Source organism: Struthio camelus, chromosome 12 (genome assembly GCF_040807025.1).
Source record: "Struthio camelus isolate bStrCam1 chromosome 12, bStrCam1.hap1, whole genome shotgun sequence".
In the NCBI taxonomy this organism is placed as follows: Eukaryota; Metazoa; Chordata; class Aves; order Struthioniformes; family Struthionidae; genus Struthio; species Struthio camelus.
Window position 1 is genome coordinate 8,576,344 of NC_090953.1, and position 22,443 is coordinate 8,598,786.

Consider the following 22,443-nt stretch of genomic DNA (forward strand, 5'->3'; position numbering starts at 1 on the left):
TTGGCAGGTATTGGTTTTACAAGGTTACAGTCAAACCTGCAATGTGTCCTACTGTCCCTGCGCTTGCAAGTTCAAAGACAGCAACAGTGGGAAAAGATACACGTGACATATTATCAGCTGGGATTTCAGCTCCTTTGAACTAAAACTAGAAGCCCTGGACTTTATTCTCAGCTCTGCCACTAACCTTGGACGAGGCGCCGCTTAACATTGTGCCTCAGTTTCCAAGGCTCTGAAGCAATAATAATTACAGCTAGGCTGTTTGCAAAAGGAGGTTGTTTGTGAACCGCCCCATCAAGTGCCAAACCTATTATTATTCCTAAGCCCTGTTATTATACTTAAATCCAGCTAGCTTAAGAATGAAGAGAAGACTCCTGTGAAAAACACACAAATGGTTTCCCAGATCATCATTTTTATTAAAGTTTGCAGGTAGCTGAAAGGAAGAAAAAAAAAAAAAAAAACAACAAAATGTAAATACATGTCATTCAGAGCATTGCAGAAGGGCTGCGTACAGAGTGTATTCTTCCCGGCAGCGACGGGCGCTTGCTGCTCCGAAAAGACCTTTGTTGTTTGAGGCAACATCAAGGATTTTCAATGCATTGCATCACTCAGCTGGCCAGGCTGCAGATATTAACCTGAGCCCCTGGAGAAAGGCAAGCTCGGAGCATCCGCGGGAACGCTGCAATTGCCATTCCCGGGCGAGGCGGCGCGTGGGCGAAGGGCAGCGCCGAGCTCCGGTGTGAGCTGCCATGAAAGAGGCCGGCAAGGAGCTGCTTCCCACCAGTGACGGCCACAGCCCACAACCCCTGTCCTCAGCTTGCGCGACTCAGACTGATAACTCCTGGGCATACAAACCCAAATCCAGTCAGCAGCCAGAGCGCACGGTTCGCCTGTGGCACAGGGAGCTCATTCCCTCCCGGAGAAGACCTGATCATGAGCAATTCATGGCCAGCAGCACTCACAGCTCTCCAGGGTGAAACGGGGACGTGACCGGAGCGGCAGCGGAGACGATCCTTCACCAGCCCACCTCTCCATCGGTTGCCGTGCCAGCTCTGGGATGCGCTTGCAGTTAGCTTGGTTTCCCTTTGAGGCCCTGCCGGAGGCACGTGAGCTCACTCGCGCAGCAGATCGAGCGCGGCTCCGGCGCACAGCGAAGCCTCTGTTCCTGCTCGTTTGCTAATTACGCCTTCACCCACGCGCTGTTTGGAGAGCGGGAGAGCGCGGCGGGGAAGCTCAGGAGACCTGCTCTGAACACGGGCTTGATCTGGTAAAACATCTCAGCTTGCCTAGCAGCGACGGCGGTATTTTGGCACGCTAACAGAGCCGCCGCGCTCTTCCCAGCAGCTGCACGCAGCGAGCTGCCCGGCCCCAAACCAAACGCAACCGACTGCGGCAAGGAAGTGGGGGGGGGGGATAAAAAAAGTTCCAAAGTGCAACCCAAAAGGCACCCGCCCCGTTTCACCGAGGTACCTGGCCGCCTGCTCGGCTGGCACCGCTACAAAGCTCCCACGCGTCGGCGTTTCGACAGCCCGCTCCTCCGGGGAGCAGCAGCGGCCGCGTCAACCCCCGCTGCTCTCATCTCCTCCCTCGGCCTCACTCCCCCGGAAACAGTGTCCCCTCCCCAACCCACCTTTCTTTCCCCAGCCTTCTTTAAAAAAAAAGCCCTTCCAAGTCCCCCAAACATCACCGATGCCATGCTATCGCGCTGAGGCCCCTGCATCACCACCGGCAAGTTCATGGCCTTCAAAAAAAATTAAAAACTATCAACCCCCCCCCCCCCCCCCCCCATTAACACCAAAAAAAGCACCTCAGAGGATCGTCACGCTACGCGCTCCTAGGACACAGACTGCGGCCCGGTGCCTACCGGCGCGGCCTCCCTCTGCCCGGTCACATCGGTTGGCTCAGCCCAGCTCCCGCTCGGCCCTGGGGGCTGCGCGGCGGCCACTGACCCCCACGTCCTCAGCCCCAGCGCCCTCGTCACCCCCCCACCCCACACACCCAAACCCCAGCCTGGCTCATCCCGGCTTGCCGTCCTCTGCTTGACGGCCTGGCTTGGGGCGGCCGCCCGGCTCGGTGGCCCCTCCGGCTGGTCTGGCTGCCGGACAGCTTTGCCCCCCGCGGTTCCTAGTGCCAGGGAAGGGAAGCAAAAGGCTACTTGGAGTCGTGCGGGGAGGACAGGAGGGGACTCAGTCGCTGCGTCGGCTCCGGCGGAGAGAAAGGGAAATGAACGCGATTCTGGTATCTAGGGAGGAAAAGAGAACGCTGGTTAATACCCACGTCGTGGTGCTTGGGTGCTTTCTGTGGCTGGAGAGATGCAACCAAAAGGCTTTGTGTGTCAGCAGCTACTGAGCCGCTGGGGTAACACTGCCACCAGGGATAGGTGGCGGTGGAAAGCTGCTAGTTTATGTTGGTTTTGGGATGTGTTTTGTTTTTGCAGAGGAGGCGAGAGTGGAGTTGAGCAGGGCATGGGTCCCAGTGGGCTCCACGATGGAGCGTTTCAGGGTTTTTTATGGCGGGAAGGAGGGGACAAGACCTTGAACAACCCCCCCCCCCAAAAAAAAAAAAAAACCCAAGCAAACAACCTTTTCTCCTCTTCCACCAGTTCCTCCAAACCCATCCGCACAACTGAAGTTTCCAAGGGGCTGATTAACACTGTCTGGGGCAAGCGCTCAGACTGCATGTTTCCATTTGCCCAGGGTTAGGAAAAGCCTGATTTTCATTGACTTTATTCCTCAGGCCAGCCACTCCCTTCCAGCGCTGCTTGATAAACTGGCTTCAGAGACAAACAGCCATTTATAACGAGGAGCAGCAGAACTGCAGTCCCTGTTTATCCTGCCTTGCTATTATGCGCATGCAAATCGGTTTCCCTAGGAGCCACAGACAGAAACTATCTGCGACTTTGTTCTGGCAATAACAACCAGCTTATAGCAGGTTTCTAGCACCTAGCCCAACAGCAAGCAGGTTTGCTACAGCATTTAGGAGACAGGTGATTGTCTTGAGGTTTTTTTTAAGCAGTCAAGTCCTGAGTAACGTTTACAGGCATCCGTGGGTTTGGAAAGGGAAGACGTTCAGCTGGCAAGCGGGTTCTCCAGGGCAAACGTGGACAGAGGCAGGAGCAATGCACAGCAGCAAAAACCTGCAGCTTCTTGTCAGGTAAAAAGTGACCAAGCTCTGCTCCACGTGGAAGGAAAGCCAAACCAGGGAGCAGTAAAACCGTATTTGTAAAAGGCTCGTTATCTAAGGCATAATTAAATAATCAGGAAAAGACTCATTGAACAGATCCGACTTTTATTGTGACCGCAGCCTGGCAGATTAGAATATAGTTCTGGGCCTGGCACATTGCCTACATATTCGTAGGAACTGCAGGGCCAAAGTTCAGCTTTTGGGTGCCACAGCAGCCGCAAAGCCACCGCCCAGCTGCAACCTCACCCAATCGGTGCTGGAGTGTCCACCCAAGGGCAGGCATGAAGCACTCAAGCCAAAGCACAGCCTTTGCAGGAGCCAAACCCACCAAGGGGGCTGAGGTGAGAGTCACGAGATAGTCTCTTTGCTTTTGGATGTGGAAGACCCAGGAATAAATGTCTGCTCTGTAGTTTGGCCACCAATCTCAGCTCTCTGCAGCCTGTCACCGCTATGGGGTTTAGCTCTTCTTTTGTCTTGAGATGGGAGTGGAGACATCTCAACGCCAGGGCAGTGTTCACAGCTCAGGAGCCAGAGCAGAGGGACGCAGCTACTTCCCCCTTCATTTTATGTTCCCCAGCTCTCCCCAGCTATCTCCACTTTGGATCCTGAGCTGGGTACCAAGAAGAGGGAAAGACCCCATCTTCCTCATACCTCTGGGAAGCCTATGCCCAAATCCCCCATCTGTCCAACCTTCAATGAAGTAGAGATGAGTGCCTCTCTTGTCCTGGGACAGTGCTCAACACACCTGACTCCTGCACACGCTGGAGCAAGTTTCTCTCTTTCCCAGTCTACTCCTCTGAAGCTGTTCCATTTTGTACTTCTGTTTTAGTTAAATAGCCCTGCAGCAGGACCACGCAACCCACAGCTCCCCTCTTCCCAGGTGATCACCCTCACCCCTCAGCTAAAGACTCTTTCTCCCCCCCTCTGCCTCAAGCCCATTTTTGAGATCGTCATATGGGCCAGACAGTTTGCAGAATCCACTTGCTATTTGGAGACAGGCGGTCTGGAGAACTTGCTCCTAGTAAAGCCTGAAATTATCTCCTGGGAGATGCAAAACTGTCCACATCAACTGTCACTTCCAGTGCTTTGGCACTAGACTGTTCAGGACAGAAGAGACCACCTAGCATCAGTCCCCAAGCTGCTGGTTGGGTCTTGCTTATGTTTATAAATACACAGAGAGTCTTTCACAGCGGAGGTACTGTATTTCCCCCTTTTGTAACCATTCGCCTCCTCCTGCTGTAATTCCCGCGGGAACACCGAAGCTGGCTCAGCCAGTTCTAGCCTGCATCTTCACTGGAGAGTTAAACACTAGCTTTAGTCAAACTTTGTGCGTTAAACCGGGGTAGAGGCCAGGTCACACATTTGCACGGGTAGAGAAGATATTCGAGTGGGTCTCATCAGAAAGCTCAGCGGAGCAGAGGAAAGCCCCCGGCCCGCTTTGCCCGAGGCAGCACCAATAAAGCTCTAGTGCTTTGCAGGCTGCTGATCACGGGAGGCACACAAATCAGCTTCAGAGCCACACGTTGGAAGAGAATAGGCTTTCACTTTTTAAACTGCTAAGCACGCTTGATCCCTGGAATTACTGCTGGCAATACGCACTAAATTAATGTCACACAGCATTCTTGGCAGGGGCACTGGGGCTTTTGCTGAAAGGTGTGCTGGCACAAGGCTGGCCTGAGCTCCAGCTGGGATGGGTAAAGGCCAACCCCCACAGGAAACATTTCCAGCTGATCGGTTTTATGCTTTAAATTAAAAGCAGGCTTGGTGTTTTATGATCAACATTTTTCAGGGACATGTTATTTAGATTTCAGAGACTTTATGAATGCAACCTCACTAGTTTATAGGTGTGAAGGTTTTTTTCCCCCGCTCCAAAGGTACAAAGTACTATTTCCTACGGTGCAACTGCCCAGGTCTTTCCCTAGCAGCCTGGCTTGCTCTGCTCTGGAGGGTACCTTGGATCTTCCCTGTTGAGCTGTCTCCAGCTCAGGGGAATTCCCCATAGGATTAGTGACGGCTGTGCAGCTGACAAAGAGCTCAGCTACCTCCTCCCAAAATACCCTGCTCCTAGGAGAAGATCAGTGGGGACTGGGGCTTGCCAACCTGCCTGCCCATCCTTCAAGGAGGAGCCCATAGGGACCAAGGCAATAGGTGGGTGTTGCAACAGAGACCCTCACACCTTGGGGGCAAAACCCCTCAGCCACAGCCACCACAGGACAATAGAGCAGTCACGGGACCCTAGAGCCAGTTACTCCAAATTCTGGAGCCCAGCTGGGCACACATGCAGCAAGGATGGGCTCCCGGAGACTCCCCCTCTGCAGAGCCAAGGTGAGTGTGCGGAAGCTCACTAGCACAGCCTGGGCTACGCGTGCAGGTCAGAGACATTCAGACCTGGCTTTCGCTCACTAGTCTCAGTGCTTTGATTTAAGGAGCCGTCAGTGGCCGCCGTAACAATAAACTTAATTTAAGAACAAACAAACAAACAAACAATGAAGTGAAGAGGCATACTCTCTGGCAAGAACTCATGTACATTTTAAATGCTTCTTTTAACTCAACAGTGGAAATGAAGCCAAAAAGCACATAGAACCTTTATACAGTGACTTTTCACCAGCTTTATTTGCAGGTTGGTAGATTTGAGTTCTTAGTTCTCTTGTGCTTGGGCTAGGCTCCAGATTACAGGGGAAAATATCTATGTATCCCCTACAAAGCTGTTTATTAGGTCTGGGCAACTCAAAAACAGTACACAGAGGAAAAAGGGAGGAAAGTAACAGCTGTGTATTTTTGGAGCTTTTATTTGGAGGCTGAGAATCAACTCTCATCTCAAAATGTTCCCTATTCCTATTCCCAGTGGTGTGGCTGGTATTGAGGTTTAATATTCAGACGCATCTGCTACCAGAGAAAATTAATTTTCAGCTCGAGGATGGCTCTTAAGGGGAGGCCTCATTGACCGAAGTTGAAAATGATGGAGTCCTCACACTCTTTGCTGCAATATTTAATAGCTGAGTGGCAGTTAATTAGATTACTGAGCCACTGTGACAGATGCTAGGCAACGCCTGAGAAGGAGAATTTGGAAAGGCCATTATCTTCTAGTGCTGAAAGGCTCAGAGAAATCTCTTATTAACCCTTTCCACCCTTACTGTGCCCTCAGTGTGGTCCAGCATTTCTCAATTAGAAGGCCAGCATAATGCTTAGGGTGCTTTCCCCCCCACCCCTGAGTGTCTGAGAAAAGCAGGTGGTCACATTGGGCAAATGCCCAGCAGAAGGGCCAGGAGATCCTCCTCTGTTCCCAGCTGGCATCAAAAAAGATCACTGGGAAATGCGAGAACGCTGCACTAACTTCAGCCTGCTGGGCAATTCCCAGGCACACCAACCACACTAAGTGCGAAGCAGGGAAGTGAGAGGGTGTAAGAGAGTTTGGGCTGCACTCTTTCTTCCCTATATTAAGTGAGCTGGATTTTGGGGGAGATATGGAAGAACTTCTCTCCCCACAGTCCCACCTCCCAACTTAAACCTTAAGCGAAGCTTGTCTATCCCAACCCCATACGCCAGGGCCTCCAGGCTCCTTCAGCTAGTTGGCAGTTAGTCTGCAACCACTAAAGCAGGTCTGCGTGTACTGCCAGCACTGTGAAACCTGCAGCCAGATCTAGCAGAGGTGTTATGGATTTCTTGGAAAGATAGTGCTGTCCAAGTGCTGCCCATATCAATAGCTTTTTTCACCATGCAAGGTGAGTTTTCTGCCTTTCCTTGGCCAGCTGCGTTTTGGCATAGACAGGTCACGACGTGCAAGGCTAAGTGGTGTAAAACCAGTAACCAGAAGGGCAGCCAAACATCCCGCTGGGGAGGAGAGAGGAGGAACCAATCACCAGGTCCCTGGCCTGTCACTTTGCAACAGCACTTTCCCTAAGCAAGTGAGAATCAGGGTGCCACAATGAGACAAGATATCATGAGTTTCCACCACTCTTCTTGTTCTCACACACCCTGAAATACATTCTTCTTCTGGTTACAAAACCCTTTCCCTCCCACTCATGTCTCACATAGAAGTCTCAGAAGTTCTGATTTAACAAGCAACAGTTTGGATGCTAAATAAACACCAGGACCATCAAATGCAGGGTGGCTTCAAAGTCTCTACTTCTACTACCTACCGAAACGTATACAGACAGCTTAAAAAGAGATCTAGGATTCTCCAGTATCCCAAGGGTCACTTGCCTACATAGTCATCAGCACCAAACTGATTGCCCCAATACCCAGAAAAAATACCAAACTATTGAGAATTTTTCCAAAGTACTTGCTGCCCAAGTATCTTCCACATCTCAAATGTAAGTGCATTTAGAAATCTTAATCTGCATCTCTCTCGACCAAAGGGGGGCAGGATGTATTCTAAGGTCATACCCATGTGCATAGGCATGGACAGATCTGCTCTCCCATACCCTCCTGCACACAGCAGCTAGCTTAGACACAGCATTATTACAATGCAAATAGAAAGACAGAGGCTGGCACATCCAGCTAGCTCAGAATGAGGGCAGAGGAGCTGTGGTCTGCTTGTAACCATCTATGTAGCTATACGCTCAATAATCTCTTAATTATTGAGGGGATCACCTTGAAACAAGAGAAAACATTGAGCTCGCTAGACTTAAACATCCCAGACCTGATTATTCTTCTCTGGTGCTATGTCTCTCTCACCTTCAAATGCACCCTTCTCATAAAAGGTGACTAAACTGGAACCTTGGCTTCAGCATGGTGTGGAGACGCATTTGAGGCGAGACAAGTTTCAGTTTTAGCATAAGAGACCCTTACCTTATTGTATTCCTGGATATTAGCCCCAGAGCCCCAACCCTCATGATGGCAAATGCTTCCAGGTGCTGACAAAAGCTGTGGGGATGAGCGAATAAGGCACCGTTGTGATACAGTTCCACGTGTCTGACGTAGGGTCGTAGCAGTCCAGTGTTTTGCATCTCTGAGTCCCAAAGTAACCCCCCACCACGTAGAGTTTATTCCCCGAGGCCAAAGCATGGCACGACATGCGCTTGGCTGTCATATCCCCAATGCGCGTCCACTGGTCCGTTTCGCAGTCAAAGCGGTAGGCGGATGCTGCCGTGAACTCTGTGTCTCCCCCCATGATGAAAATCTGGCTGCCCAGGACAGCAGCTGCAGTGTAGCGCCAGGGCTGAGGGCATTCTGCTTTGATCGTCCACCGATTCTCAACTGGATCATAGCACTGGACTTTGGACACCATGTCCCGGTGAATGCTGGTCCCACCGAAGACGAAAAGCTTGAGCCTGGCGCTTACCACAGCAGCGTTGCTCACTCCATCTCTCAGAGGGGCCACCATCGTCCATTTGTTGGATGTGGGATCGTACTTCTCTACTTGCTTCAAGGAGACAGAAGGTGATGCAGGAAAGACCCCAGCTACTGCAGTGTGTCCACCAACCACATACAGGCAGTTCTCCAATTCAGCTGAGCCATGCCCAAACCGAGCTATTAACATCGGGGCAGCTTTTGACCATTCCTCATGAACAGTGTCATATACCCATACATCTTTGGAGACGCCGTTCTCTGAGCCCCTGCCTCCAGTGATATATACTTTGCAGCCAATGGCACAGGCACTAAACTCTTTCCGTGGACTTGGCAGGTCTGCCTTGGGGATAATTTCCTTTGCTTTGTGATCTACTTGGTAGATCTTATCACACATGAAGGTCTGTCCTCCCAGGATAAGCAAGGTGTGCCCAGCTTTGCGAGGCCTGGCACAGGGGCTGGTGACTACCCCATCGTTCTGGAGGATCTTCTTCTTGCACTGAATGGCTTCATCCAAGACAAGTTTGTTCCTTTCATCGACCATGATCAGGTCCTCACAAGCCAAGGCTTCCTTGAGGCATTCGGAAGGAAGTAAGGCCAGGCGAACGTTCCTCAGAAGCTCTGGGAGACAAGCCTTCCGCTCATCCAGATCGTACTTCACCCATTGGATCACAGCCTTGAAGACCTTTTCTTCATCCTCAATTTCCAACTCATCACTGGAGATGAGGTCCAGAAGAGTGTCCTTGGAAAGGTTGTTGAAATCCTCACTCTTGTGAACAGTTTCAAAGTTGACCAGGCACATCCTCCAGGAGAGTTCATAGAGCCGCCGGCACTGATGAGCATCTGAGAGCAGCATCATGCCCAGGCAGTTGGAAGGGTAGAGGTTTTTTTCTAGGAACTCAGCTGCTGCATCTCGGACATCATGGAACTGAAGCATGTCTCCAGCCTCCAGGAGGGACTCTGCGTTTTCCTCATTAATGATGATCCGAGAAGAGTAAGCAAAGTCCAGCAGCAGCTCGAGCACTTCTGGGTGCAAGCTGTCATGGAAATTCACCTCATCGTCCAGGCTCTCACGGAGGCCGTTGCTAAACATGGCTTCAAAGTATCTGCTGGAGGCAGCCAGCACTGCCCGATGGCATGGGAAGGACCTGTTTCCTGCCCAAAGGGTGACATCCGTGAACATGCAGTGCTTCCGGAGGGTGTTCAGATGGGACAAGACGCAGTCCGGGTGGGAAGCTTTGTGAAAAAGCAAGATGTTCATGGAGCCGGTGCTAGTCCGGGATTTACGGTTCTCATGGACACTGACTGACATGATGATAGAGTTATTGCCTGCGGAGAAACAAACAGAAAATACCTAATTATTTTCTTGCCCTCACAGATGTCGGGCACTGAGCCAGCAGCAGAACATAGGCATTTGCTACCTGTCCCTGACACAGTCAGCGCGCCTCTAACATGAAACACCAGCTGGGCCCCAGCGCTGGACCCCTCCTTGCTTTGCCGCTGCCCTTGCACCCTGACTTGTAGGGCCTGTGCCTATTTCAGCTTAAGCATCCTCATATCCTTAGAAAGTTTAACTTAGGCTGAGCAGGGCGGAAAGAGGGGGAGAGGAAATTCTGCCCTTTGGTTTAAGCAATGAAGCAACAAAGTGAAGCAATCAAAACCCAAACTTGATGGTAAATTGCCTCAACAGCCCCTAGAGGGTATTGGCAAACCACAGAAGAGTTACTTTTCCTTAGAAAACAGCATTAAGAGAGCAGTCTATCCAGGATAAAGGGCACTGGTCTGTTCTTGGCTTAGCAAAAATCACATTTGGCTTCTGAGTGCAAGAAGATTATTACAGGTTTAAGAAAGGCAATTATTACTACTTTTGTTTAGGGAATATCTAGCTATTAGCACAAGCCAAAAGTTTTAAATTGTATTTTTGGTTGATAAATCTCAGTCAGACACTTCATGTGACAACTATTTTGCAGCGCAGACTGACATCAGAGTTAGACAAAAGAGAGTTAATTTATGCTTTTTAAACAGACAAGCGGAAGCAAACACAATGTTTTTATTAACTACTCCTTCATTTAAGCACTGCCTCATACCTATTCACGCCTGTGGAACAAAAAGCCTTTAGACTAATCAAATTAGCAGAATTTAGATGACAGAAGCTAAGTCGTTTGCTCTAAAATATTTCAGTCAGCCCAATTTTTTTCTAAGGTAGACAGAGACATGCCGTGCAGCCCTCTCTTACAGCAGAAAGTCAGTACTGAAGTGGAGAAACTGGTAGCATAACTGTCTTGCGTTTTGAAAAATGAGCCTTTCAAAAGCAGCGGGGTGGACGGAGCCTGAGATGTAAATGTGGAGTGTGATTTTTCAAAAGTCAAACACCCTGAAGTACACGGGAGGGGAAAAAAAAAAAAAAAAAAGATTATTAAATGCAGACAGCTCAAAGCATCTGAGACATCTATCAGGCACAACACAGAGAAGGGAAGGAAAGCTTCAGTTTGCACGGCATTTAAATACACACAAACACCTCTCCTCTAGCAGCTCTGGCAGCACACGGGTCCATCCTTCCCTCCCCGGGAAGCGGGCGCCAGCGCCCTGCCCTCAGCTGCCAGCCTGATGCCTGCCCGCTCCAGGGGGCGGCCCGCCGAGCCCCGGCTAAGGGACGCCGTGACGGCGAGCGGAGCAAAGCCCCCCCGCCGTGGCAGGCGCGACGCTAGGCGGCATTCACGTTTCAGTGATCGCAACTCTAAGCTGGGGAAAGTCGGCCCAACTTACGGCAAAAAAAGGCTGCTTGAGAAACAGCATCCGGCTCGGCTGGACCTCCCCTCTCACATCCGACGCTGCACTTTCCCCCCCGCCCCCCTTCTCTAACACCCTTTTTCTCCCCTTTTCTTCCCTATCCCCCTCCTCCTCAAAACACCGCAGCTCTGCTTTTCAGGCCAGAGACACAGGGCAGACCCCACACGGGGGCTGAACCCCCATCCGCCCCCCCCAAATGCCATCCTGCTCCCCACTCAGAGCACCCACCAGGTAATTCCTTGGAAATTGTTAATTAATAAAGCAGATGCAGCTGTGGACGGTTGTTTTTTTTTTTTTTTTCATTTTCTTTTTAAACTTGCCTCTTTGCAGCCCAAATTTTTTTAAGGTCTTTCTCCCTCGCTGTCCCCCTGCCCCCAGGTTTTCCCTGCACGCACAGGACTACGGTTCAGTCCCGTCCTTGCCTCCGTCTCCTCCGGGAAAGCTGAGATCACCCAGACCCCTCCAGGCCGGCAGCTGGGGCCCCGAGGGAAAACACCGCGGGCCGAGCTAGCAGCATCCGCCGCTCGGCCCCCGCCGCAGCCTCATCCCGGCTAACAGGGCTCCGCTCCCAAACCGCCGCCGAGCCCGGAGCCTCCCAGCGCCGGGGAGACGCTCGAGCCCCGTCGCCGCTGCCGCCGTTGGCAGAAAACCAGCGGAGCTGCCCGAGCTGCAAGCCCGGCTTGCGGGCTCCCGACTTGGAGGGCGAGAGGCAACGCGGGATGGGTGCCGCGCTGTGCCGAGCCGAGCCGAGGCGGCGCGGCTGCAGCCCTGACCTCGCCGAGGCCCGGAGCAGCGCAGCCCTCCCACGCTTCGCAGGCGGATGACCTCACGGCCAGGCTGGCTGCCAGATACGCTGCCCGAAATCGCGCTTTCCTCGCGCGCTTCCTACCCCCCGGTCCTCCAGCATCTCTCAAAGAGCCCGTATTCGGCAGTTATTTGCGGGCACGTCTCTCCTCCCCTCCTGGGAGCGTTGAGGTTGGTATTCCCGAGGCCTCGCTCATTCCTCAGGGCTGCGTCACGGTCCAGGGAAAAGGTCTCGGCAGGCTCCTCGGCACCAAGCGGCGCAGGAACCCTCGCTTGCCCAACAGCCCCAGCTCCTAACTGCCCTTTGAACCAGACAGCGGCATCGCCGCGGATGTTTTGATTTGACGTGCATGTGCTCCTGACCAAAATCCATAAAGTCTGGGTTTGAGGCTGCCAAACTCATTTCACTTGTGATCAGTGGCCGTATGTAATCAAGGCTCCAAAACAGGAAGGAAAATGCTGCTATTAAACAGCAGAGCCGCACTTTGACATGCATCTGAAGAAAATGGTTTCCAGCTCAGGGACAACACTAATTTAAGAGGTCATATGGATTCCTGTGTCAAAGCTCTGTAACACTGAACTGAGCAATACAAATGAAACATTTATGAGTCTGCTCAAACCTATTGATTTAGATTCCCCTGCCTACAAGCTCAGAAACCACCCCGCCAGTGCTACGGCTTTCTTTGCTCACAGCTCAGGTCAGGAATTCAACGTTAACCTTTGATTTGCTTATCCACAGAATATTAAGCAATTTATACAGGACAGCTATGGAAACAAGCACAAGATTACAAGATCACAGGAAGGCAGCATCATTTTTTCCTGACACTAAGAACAGAAAAGCTGCTACTCAGAATGGAAGGGGCAGGTCATTTAGAAGTGAAAAATGCCTATATAAAAGCTGCAGCAGAGCTGCTGTGCAGCCATCTCACCAGCAAGGCTTGCCCTGCACTTTTCAGCAACTCCAAAACAGCTTGTTTTGAGGGCAAACAGTGCAATGTGCCTACTTCTTGAATCCTCCTGGGGCTGGACACGAGCAGAGAAGTGGTACAGATTCTTTCTTCCTTCTACTTACACCCCCCCCTCCCCCCGGCATCTCACAATCCACCAAGACTTTGGCATCATCCCACACATATCAGATGAACAGAAACTGCAGGCAGCAGCTATTTTATCTGATAGGTTTCTTGCATAATCAGTAGCCTTCTGCACCTCAGAAGCCTGTAACTGAAAGGATCTTCTGTACTTTACATACTGCACTCAAACGTATGCTTAAATTTAAGCAATATTTAACTGCAGTGATGAACAGGGCTGGACGTATGACACGTACTCTTAGGCACTTCTCAGAAGTGGCTGCACGTAGGACAGAATTTGGCCCCTACCACATTCCTGGTTTCCCTTATTCAGCTACCGAACTGAAGAAAAAAACAGAGCCACTCAGAAGGAGGAATATTTTGCACAAAAAAACCCTGTCAGTGTCTCTTTCCAAGCTCCCACCTGCTCTGCAAGAGCTCAAAGGGTTATCTGAGCTCACAGCTGCATCCTCCATCATGCAGGAAGCTACCGCTAGAACAGATGCGTCAACTTGAATAGCAGAAGGCGTGACCTGAACAAACTGGGTCCTGGATTTCTCCATGCTGCATTCATTTTTTTCCTTTGAAAGGCAATTATTAAATATATATATATATATATATCTACTGCCTAGTCTTTTAGAGGATCTTATTGCACACAGAAGCAGATGATAACTCTTGTTCCATATGGATGAGGGCATAGGGGCATCAGTTCTTTGACAGCTATCCAATGTTGTCTGCTAGCTGTAATATTCTCCTGGCTCTCTGCAGCCTTTGTACAGCAGATCTAGGAAAGACAGGATTTTTTCAGCATAGCAAGATAAGGAAGCTTCGGAAAATCCTTCCACTCACCAACACATGGAAGACAGCAACCCAGGAGAAGGGTAAACTTGGCGTGGGGAGAAAAGACCCCTCTGATTTCAGCTTATAAAGAAAACGCCTCAGCAGGCTCTGGACAGGACAAAGCTGGCAAAGAGAACAAGGGAAAAAAGCAAAACCAGAGAGTTGGCCAAATTCCCCACTCAAACAACAGCCACAGTTCCCTTGCCTGAACAGTTCTTGCTCCTACAAACCACTGCCCTAGCAGAAGGCTGTCTCTTACGGGCCTGTGGGTTGCCATTTCAAAAGCTCTGCTCTAGGCAGCTGGTACAGGTAATTTAAAAGAACCTCAGAAAACATTCTAATCTCTCTCAGAAAATCCAAGCAGCCCTTAGAAACCTCAAAGCCATGTCAGCCCCTAGTCTCCAGTCACAAGAAAACTGCAAACGAGAGGACAGCTTGGAAGCACTGTTGATATATGAACTGTTTGCTTAGGTAGGCTTGGTTCCTCTATCCCACCCCCTCCCTTAAGCCAGCAGACTGTCCACAATCCTCCAATTTCATTCACTATCTGTAGGGAATCCCCAGTTGGTCTGGCCACGCTGCCCGCACCTTGAGAGCTAACTTTGGTTTCTCCATACAGACTGTACGGTTGGCCTGCTAACTTGCACAGTGCCACATCTGCTCCCAGATCAGACAGCTGAGATGTCTGATTTTAAGAGGACAATACCTGAGAGCGAATAGCGTGCTCCCTACTGGGACTTTGCGGTTCAAGAATCATTTATACTTAGAAGTGCAAAACTACAGGATTTACAAGCGTTCTCCCAAGATCACAATGGTTTTCCAAACACCAGCAAAGAGCTCAAATCCCATGAACTGAAGCTGGTACTTGTTGTTTCCAATCATACTTTACGAGAAGAAGCAAGCAAAACATAGTTCCTTTCTGCCTCGCTCAACTGAGAATTATTTAAAGTAAATTAATAAGCAGTAAGGTTTGCCACTGGCTCAGTTTAGAAGTCCTGGAAGAAACTGCTCACGCAGGACCGCAGGCTGGAGAGCCACCGTTCTCCCCACAAGGCTCCATTTCTTCTGACTGCTGTGATTTATGCACAGGATGTTGTGTGCTCTCTGCTAGGGGCTTTCATTAGAATTTAAATGCTAACCATGCGATTTTGAGATCAAAGGCTTTGTTGGGGCCCAGGAGAGCTCTCATCATATCCTTTTTTGATTTACTCCAATTCATTCTGGCTGCTTCTGTTCTTACTGCCACGTGGATGCTAGTCGATGCTCTCAATTCAGAGCCTTCAGAGGAGCAAGGACAACAGTTACCGCCTATTCACATGCACCAGGCTGGGACATGATATGAACAGCACCATTATGTGAAGGGCCCTAAAATATCTTTGTTCATCTGAGCCGTATTCTTTCATCCATCCACATGACCTCTCAGATGTGGGGAGCATTAAGGAGGAGAGGGGAAATTTGTCTGCCTGTATACAAACACAATAAATCAATATGTTCACATGAACCAGATCACCACGAACCGGGCCACCAAGAACATGCGACACATGACTGGCCTCAGGCGTGCCAGCTAGCACTCTCCTAATGAGCCAAAGGCAGCTTCTGCACAGTCAAAGGAATGACAAACCATGACCCTCCATCGCCGCTGCCGTGTCCCCCCCAGGGAAGGTCTGCCCCAGAGACGGGAAGGGGGAGAGCAGCGTTACGGCGTTAGCGCTGCTGGGGCTGTGGCAGCACGAGAGGCTCCCAGCTGTCCCAGACCCAGGTCCCACAGCAGTCAGCCAGCCATACGTCCCCTCTGCATATGTGCTGGACCAGACTATGACCTATAGGCGCCCGTTCCAAACCAGAGCAGACCTGCCTCGAGCGGCCCACCAGGGCTGCCTGGGCTGCTTTCACAGCGAGGCGCAAGACTCATTTTTGCTCTCCGGTTTCACAATATCAGCACTTTGGGGTGCAATGCCGCCGTGAATGCAGACAAAGTTCAGCTTCTCCCTGGAAGCTGTGGGATAAATTCTATACCTGTTTAGTAGCTCCCTACTCACACTTCCCAAATCCTTGCGCTTTCAAATGCCTTCATGTGCCTCCAATACCTGATGCTCGGGCCAGCCATGCCATCCCAGGACAAAATTACTGGTACAGAACAGCCAATTCCCACTTCTTACCAGGCAGAGTAGCAATCTAGAAACCTGAAAACTCACCCACTGTTTCCTTTTGACAGGGAGGAGTTCTCTGTGAAGCTGTTTAGGAGACAGCAGCGTGACAACACACTGCCCAACACACATCCGGGCATAGACGCACTTCAGAAATGAGGAAAGCGAGCCCTCAATGGAAAGTCAAAGGGCTCGATCCCATGCAGGCGCTCACCTACTCAGAGACACAGCTCAAGCTTCAGAAGGGGAACAAACAACAGAAAACAGAAAAAGACAGTGGGGAAGAGAGATAGAAAATAAGGAAGAGGAAGGAGCAAACCTAACCAGGTTTTTTAGCTCCTTTTCATGTCCCTGCATAGGCAGGGCAACACCGCGGACTACCAGGTACACAGCTCAGAGGGACCTGCCAGAAACGTTCAATGCTAATAACGCCCTTTTGTAAAGAGCGCTTGAGATGAAAGGAGTAAAAATAGCACTTGGCACTTAAGTGTAACACCGTACTTGCTGGGCTGCTGCCAAGTGGCAGCGCAGGACCTTCGTTACACCTTCTCTGGGACACGCTCGCTACTCCGGGCTCTGTCCGCACCTAGGGAGCGCTTAGCGGCAGACTTTGCTCTCTAACAAAAAGCCGTATTCTCCAGCAGCTCCAGCGAGTTCAGTGGTTTGCCTGTATCATTCAAATTCATACCTCTTTTCGACAGGATGACTAACGCAGCAGAAATGCAACTGTGATGTTTTACCCTGGAATTCAGGCAACGTAACTCTGCCTTGCATCAGTGGGTACCTCTGTAACATGGCTGGATTTGGCCTTCCTGACAAACTGTCCTTTCATCGTATTTGCAAACAGGCAAGCAAAGAAAAGGTAGTTAATCACACCCCAGCCCCTAAAAGCAAAATTTCTGATCCTGCCCCAACCTTTTGGGGTAGAAGGCCTCCACTACAGTTCCTTCTCCTCTTATTTTCTCATTTTCCAGTCTGTCCTACACCTCCTACACCAAAAACAGAGAGACCACGTGAAAGGCTGCTCTGTTGGCTCAGACAGAAACTGGGAGGTTTTCCAAGCCCAATTCTATAGGCTCCAGGAGATCAGATTGTCTGGAGAAGGTTCAGGCACATATCTGATCACCAGTATGCTTCCTCAAGTGAATCTGAACTCAGAAACTTGGTCTGTCCATTGCTTTTTCATATCACATTCTCACCAGTACCCACTTTCCCTCCCTTTAGCCCTGTTCCCCACTCTGAGCCCAAAGCCACCACAAGAATCTACTGAATGCCACTTACCATAAAAATCAAAAGCAGTATTGCAAGTTGTACCAATTAGCTAGGTTCTTGTTCCATCTTGCAAAAGCACTGGTAAAAGGGGCAATAGTGACTTAAAACTATAAGAAACAAACTCATCTGAGCCAAAGGAGGCTGCATTCCAGACAATATAAAAGTATCTGTAGGAAACTTGTTTTGCATGCCATTAGGCACAGTTTTATTTGTAAAGCAGACTTGCTACTCCACAGCTGAATCACTCCATCAAGCTTCTTAAGCTACCTGTGAGGCAATCAAATAAAGTTCATGCTCACCCCTAAGCACGCCGGCTTTGCAGTTCCTGGGAATACCACACCCTCCCACCACCACTATCCAGATCGAGATAAAAAAACGCTTTTAGCCACAGTTCAGGCCCCAGACAATAGCTTTTCATTACTACGCCTTAGCCTCAGCGGATCTTTTCAGAGCCCATGATTCATTTCAGAGGCTGCGGCAGGGTTTTGTCCTCCCAGCCTGCCCGCCGGCTCACTAGTGAATAAATTCCATTCTGCTACATCAATCACAGTGGGTTTGCAAAATGAATGCAGGACTGCAGAGGAGGCTAGCAAGTTTTCAGTCCCCTGTCTCCCAGATTACCCTCAAAAAGGCTCCGAAATGGAAACAATCTACTTGATCACAGTATCTACCCCAGCCCCATCTGGGCAGAATAAAGTCCCTTTCAAGCAGGCCAGCTTGCTAATATACTGCAAAGGGGAAAGGCCTTCAGTACTTCAGATACAGACAAGCAGAACCACATGCCACTTCCCGGGGAGAGTTTATAGGATATGTGGTATATGTCAAATTAATGCCAGAATAACCACAGCAGTTGCTGACTCCAAAAAGCCTGTTCAGATCCTCCCACTCTCTCTTCACATACTGTGCCCAGCTCCCAGCACTGAGGCTGGCAAAGCTGATTGCTCAGATGGTCAGACTAATCGGAGGCCCTGCTGCACGCATTCATACCCAACAGGTCTGTCTCCCTGCTGTCAGAGCAGGATTTCAATTTTGTGCCTGGCCAGTTAACCTGGTGTTTTGTTCTATTCTCTCTGCTCCTCTGCCGGGCAGGAGACCTTGGTGCAACTGCCAAGTTCAATTAGCAGGAGCTCATTTGCAGTTCTGGCTGGAGTTCAGTACGCCACACAGAGCTGCGGAGGTGGCAGGCCCTCATGTCTCCATAACTGATTAGCCAGTGATGTTGATGGACACGGAGGACAGCCACTCCCAGCTGGATTTTAAACCACTGCCAGATATTTAAGGGCCCTGGGCAGCAAGAGAGGGCATTGCTCATTGCCCTCTGGCTCTGGATAGAAAAAATAACAGTGATACCAATCTCTGACCTTTGAATTTCAGCTAGCACAGCATCAAACCACGTACTGAGCTTGCAAGTGACTGGATCACAGCAGAAGCATTGCAGCAGCCCAGGCCATCCTGGGCATCTGTGGATGCATCACAAGCAAACCAGAGTGATCTCCAGTGTGCTACAATAAGAACTTCGCTTCACCACAATCTGACAGGCTATCATATAAAGCTGGTAGACTTTGCAAAGTCTAATGGTCAGTGAGCAGACAGTGGTTATGGGATACGCAACGTTCCCAGGCTTGGGGGGAAGGAGGGGGGGGGACAGAGCAGCCTTTACTGGCTGGCGTGATGCTAACAGCCACTGAGGGGCTATAAAGTTGATCAGCAAAGACAGACCGATGTGATGGTGGTTAAAGGTCAAGCCAGGGGGCTGGGGGCGCTTGTTACAGCTCAACACTTCCTAGGCAGCACTCCAGCAGCCACTGTTTTAAGCCAGGCCAGCCACGCTCACTGCAATTCAATTGCAGTCTATAAAAGGCTGGAGTAAATCTACGTCTCAGGACAAGTGCTGACATTACTTCTTCAAACCTACCCCTTCCACGGAGGCAGAGCGCCAGCGAATGCCACTGCCACAGACACCCAAGCTGGCTCTGTCCATCCTGCTCCACCTCCTGCCACCCAAGGCCATGGCACTGCTCAGCACCCTCCCTTTTGTAATGCTGCCACTTCCCCGCTGCCTCACAAAACGCTGCCTCTGCTCCTCCACCTCTGCAAACGGCCACATCCTGCCCTTCTGTTCCACTCACGTAGCTCATCCACGTCGTCTAAAGCTTCCTCCGGCTGTTATGAAGCACCTGAAATCCTGCAGGCTTTGGGGAGCCAACGATTACCACTGCAAGGACAAAAATGGTGTCATAATTCACACATACATATAGATATATACACACTCCTTTCTCATCCTTGACTATCCAGGACCATACCCAGCACTCCTTCCAGCACTGGAGGGACATTACATGTTACACACCCCCACACACGCTCATTTTCACACTTTCGGAGTATGTGTCATGCCACCACTTGTCATCTGTTCCCAAGCAGTCTGCCGTCACAAATTTCATTTGCCCAGCTCCTTCAATCGTACGACTTTCAACCGGCTGCCTCTCCTCTTCAAAAAACCACATCGGAGACACGGTGCCAGCCTCGCTGCTCGAGTTACTCGCACCTACCCAAAATATAGCGTGCGAGGTGATCCCAGGGCGCAACTCGCACGCGTGAAGAGGCTGAGGGACTGCGGATGATAATCCCAAAAGACTTAATGCTCAGAAATGAACAGAAAAGGATAGGAAGTTTAAGTTCCCCAATGCTATAGCTGCCTACAGCCTCCTGGGTCTACGTTACGGTGCTACTGCCCTTCCGCAGCAAATTTCGCGGGGTTTAGCTCTAAGAATCCTGTGCCCGCACCGAACCTGCCCTACGCAAAGCAAACTTCCACCTACGCCTCTTCCCCAAGCGCTTTGCTGAATACAGTCCTATCACCATATCACAGAGATAAACCATAGCAGATGGTCAGAGACACAAAAGAAACAACATGTGTTTTCAGGTAAGAGGTAGCACACAGGACAAGGGGAACGGAGAGGCCCCAACGAGGCTCCCATCCCACTAAACAGATCCTTTGAGAGACGGACAGGGAAAAGAGAGAGCACGCAAGTCCCTCGGACTGCTTTTACACCTACTCTGAAAGGGCTATTACTGGGGTAGCAATGAATAACACAGCTGTGTTAACAGCAGCAGCTGGCCTCCACCCGAAACGTGCAGGGTGTATGACAAACACGTCAAGTCGCTCCTAAGGTGGGTTCAATATAAACAAGCATCACAAGACACAGGAAGGAGGGAGAAGAGAACAAGGTTTACATAGTTTAAAGGTTAGAGAGTCATTTGTTTGTCCCGGGACTCTGGATCCGTCCTGGACAGAACGAAATACATTTGGAGGAAGATTATGAATGCTATGGCCCATGACGCACTGACCAAGGAAGTCACTCCAGCAGATCACAAGGGAAGATGTGCAGAGGCTCCCGGGGGGAACAAAAGCCAGTTATGAAGCTGGGGCGCTCTGTACGAAACGCATGAGGGATGCCACTTAGGTGGCTCCTTATGAAAGGGTGAGGACAGAAGTCTTTGTGAGCATAGCTTTGGTCTAGTCTAAAAAAACAACAATCAAACAAACAAAAAACAGCCTAGAAGTGAAAGGAGGTACATTATGGGGGGGAAAAAAAAGGAAAAAAGAAAACAGGAGGAAAAAAAACCTCTGCTTGTAAGCTTTGAAACGCAAAGGGGCCTGTAAGGACAGCAAAGTGATGGGGGACTATTTTTTCCTTTGTCAGTTCAGATCAGTCACTTATAAAAAATCGCACACTTCTAAAAACGAGGTTTCTCCAACTCATTTTATCACAAACACTTTGGAAGTCACATCCCTTAAGCCACAGAATCGGTTTTTGAGAAACACACACATAACCAGCAAAGCAAGGATGCTTTACTTTCATATTCTAGATACAAACGGCAGCTTTTTGTTATAAAAGACTAAAGCCCTTTCCCTCCCTAAATGTGTCAGTGGCAGCTCTCTAAGCACGTGAAACCTGCCCTAGGAAACACGACGCTGCAAAATCACAGGCAAGCGATGGGGCCGGTGATCCGGCCAGCACGCTGGGCCCCCTTCCGCACGGGATAACGTACGGCTCCATACATCCACGCTCCGTCTCTTGCCCTTGCTGCGCGCTTTAACAAGAGCGACTGGCCCCGCTCGGGGAGGGCAGCGCAGGGCGGCGGCAGGTGGGCACGGCCGGGGCCGGGGCCGGGGCAGCATCCGCGCACGCCGTGGGGAAGGCGATTCGCGGCGGGCGAGAGGCGCGTTTGCTCCGCTGCTCCCCGGCGTGCGAACAGGTTTTGGAAAATAACTCACCTCCTCTATCCACGCTCGGAAAAGCAAGAAACCCAGCGAACCTGCGTGTGGGAACCCCGCCACGGGAAAGGTCAGCGCAACCCCGGCTCCCACGGCCCCCGCCGTGGCCCCGCGGAGGGCCGAGCGCCGCGGCCGCCACCCCCGCGCACGGCTCCGCGGGCCGGCGCTGCCCCGGGCTGCCCCCTCGCCGCGCGGGGCCGCGGGGCACTCACCGGCCCACGCGCGCTGCGCTGCGCTGCGATCCGCGGCCGCGCCCCGCCCGCGCCGGCCCGGCCCGGCCCGGCCCCGCGCGCTCCCTGGATACAATGTAGCCGCCGGGTGGAACGCGCCTCGCGTGGAACCCGGGGGCGGGGCCGGCCGCCGCCGCCGCCGCCGCCGCCGCCGCCACTCAGGGAACGCCGAGCCCGTGACGCGCCCCGGGACGGCCTCTCCGCCCCGCCCCGCTGCGGCGCGGCGCATGGGAGGGGGCGGGCCCGAGCCCGGCGGCGCGACCAATCGGAGGAGAGGAAGGGGGTTGAGGGGCGGGGCGAGGCCGCTGGGTGCCCCCGGGTCCTAAAGTCCGCCTCGCGCCCTGCAAAGCCCCTTGTGGCTGCCCTCTCTCCTCCCTGCTGTTGCACCCCCGGCGCAGCGCGCCTGGCGGCCCCGCGGGTTTGCGCCACCCTCTGCGCTGGCACCCCACTGCGCGATTTTAAAAAAACGGCTGGGGGCATCGGTGAACACTCTCCAGTTTTCTTGCTCATAAAAGTCACTCAGGAATTAGGCTCCTGGCCGTCCGCAG

General features: G+C 51.4%; 1 protein-coding gene across 7 annotated transcripts; it reads right to left on the reverse strand.

Annotated features, from left to right (window-relative positions):
• Nucleotides 1–392: 392 nt before the first annotated feature.
• KLHL25 (kelch like family member 25) lies at nt 393–21,963 on the reverse strand. Of its 7 annotated transcripts, XM_068958500.1 has the most exons (4): nt 21,878–21,933; nt 19,519–19,604; nt 7,972–9,798; nt 393–2,239 (listed from the first exon to the last, which is right to left on the reverse strand). In XM_068958500.1, the coding sequence occupies exon 3, from the start codon at nt 9,779–9,781 to the stop codon at nt 8,012–8,014; it is 1,770 nt and encodes a 589-aa protein (XP_068814601.1). In that variant the 5' UTR covers nt 9,782–9,798; nt 19,519–19,604; nt 21,878–21,933; the 3' UTR covers nt 393–2,239; nt 7,972–8,011. The 7 variants fall into 7 exon arrangements, with proteins under 7 accessions (XP_068814601.1, XP_068814600.1, XP_068814603.1 ...); XM_068958499.1 differs by lacking the exon at nt 19,519–19,604 and having other exon boundaries at nt 21,878–21,963; XM_068958502.1 differs by lacking the exons at nt 19,519–19,604; nt 21,878–21,933 and adding an exon at nt 21,666–21,788.
• Nucleotides 21,964–22,443: the final 480 nt, after the last annotated feature.

Bases quoted from the DNA above. Each gene is read 5' to 3' on its own strand.
- KLHL25 (XM_068958499.1), bottom strand. From the start codon at position 9,781: ATGTCAGTCAGTGTCCATGAGAACCGTAAATCCCGGACTAGCACCGGC.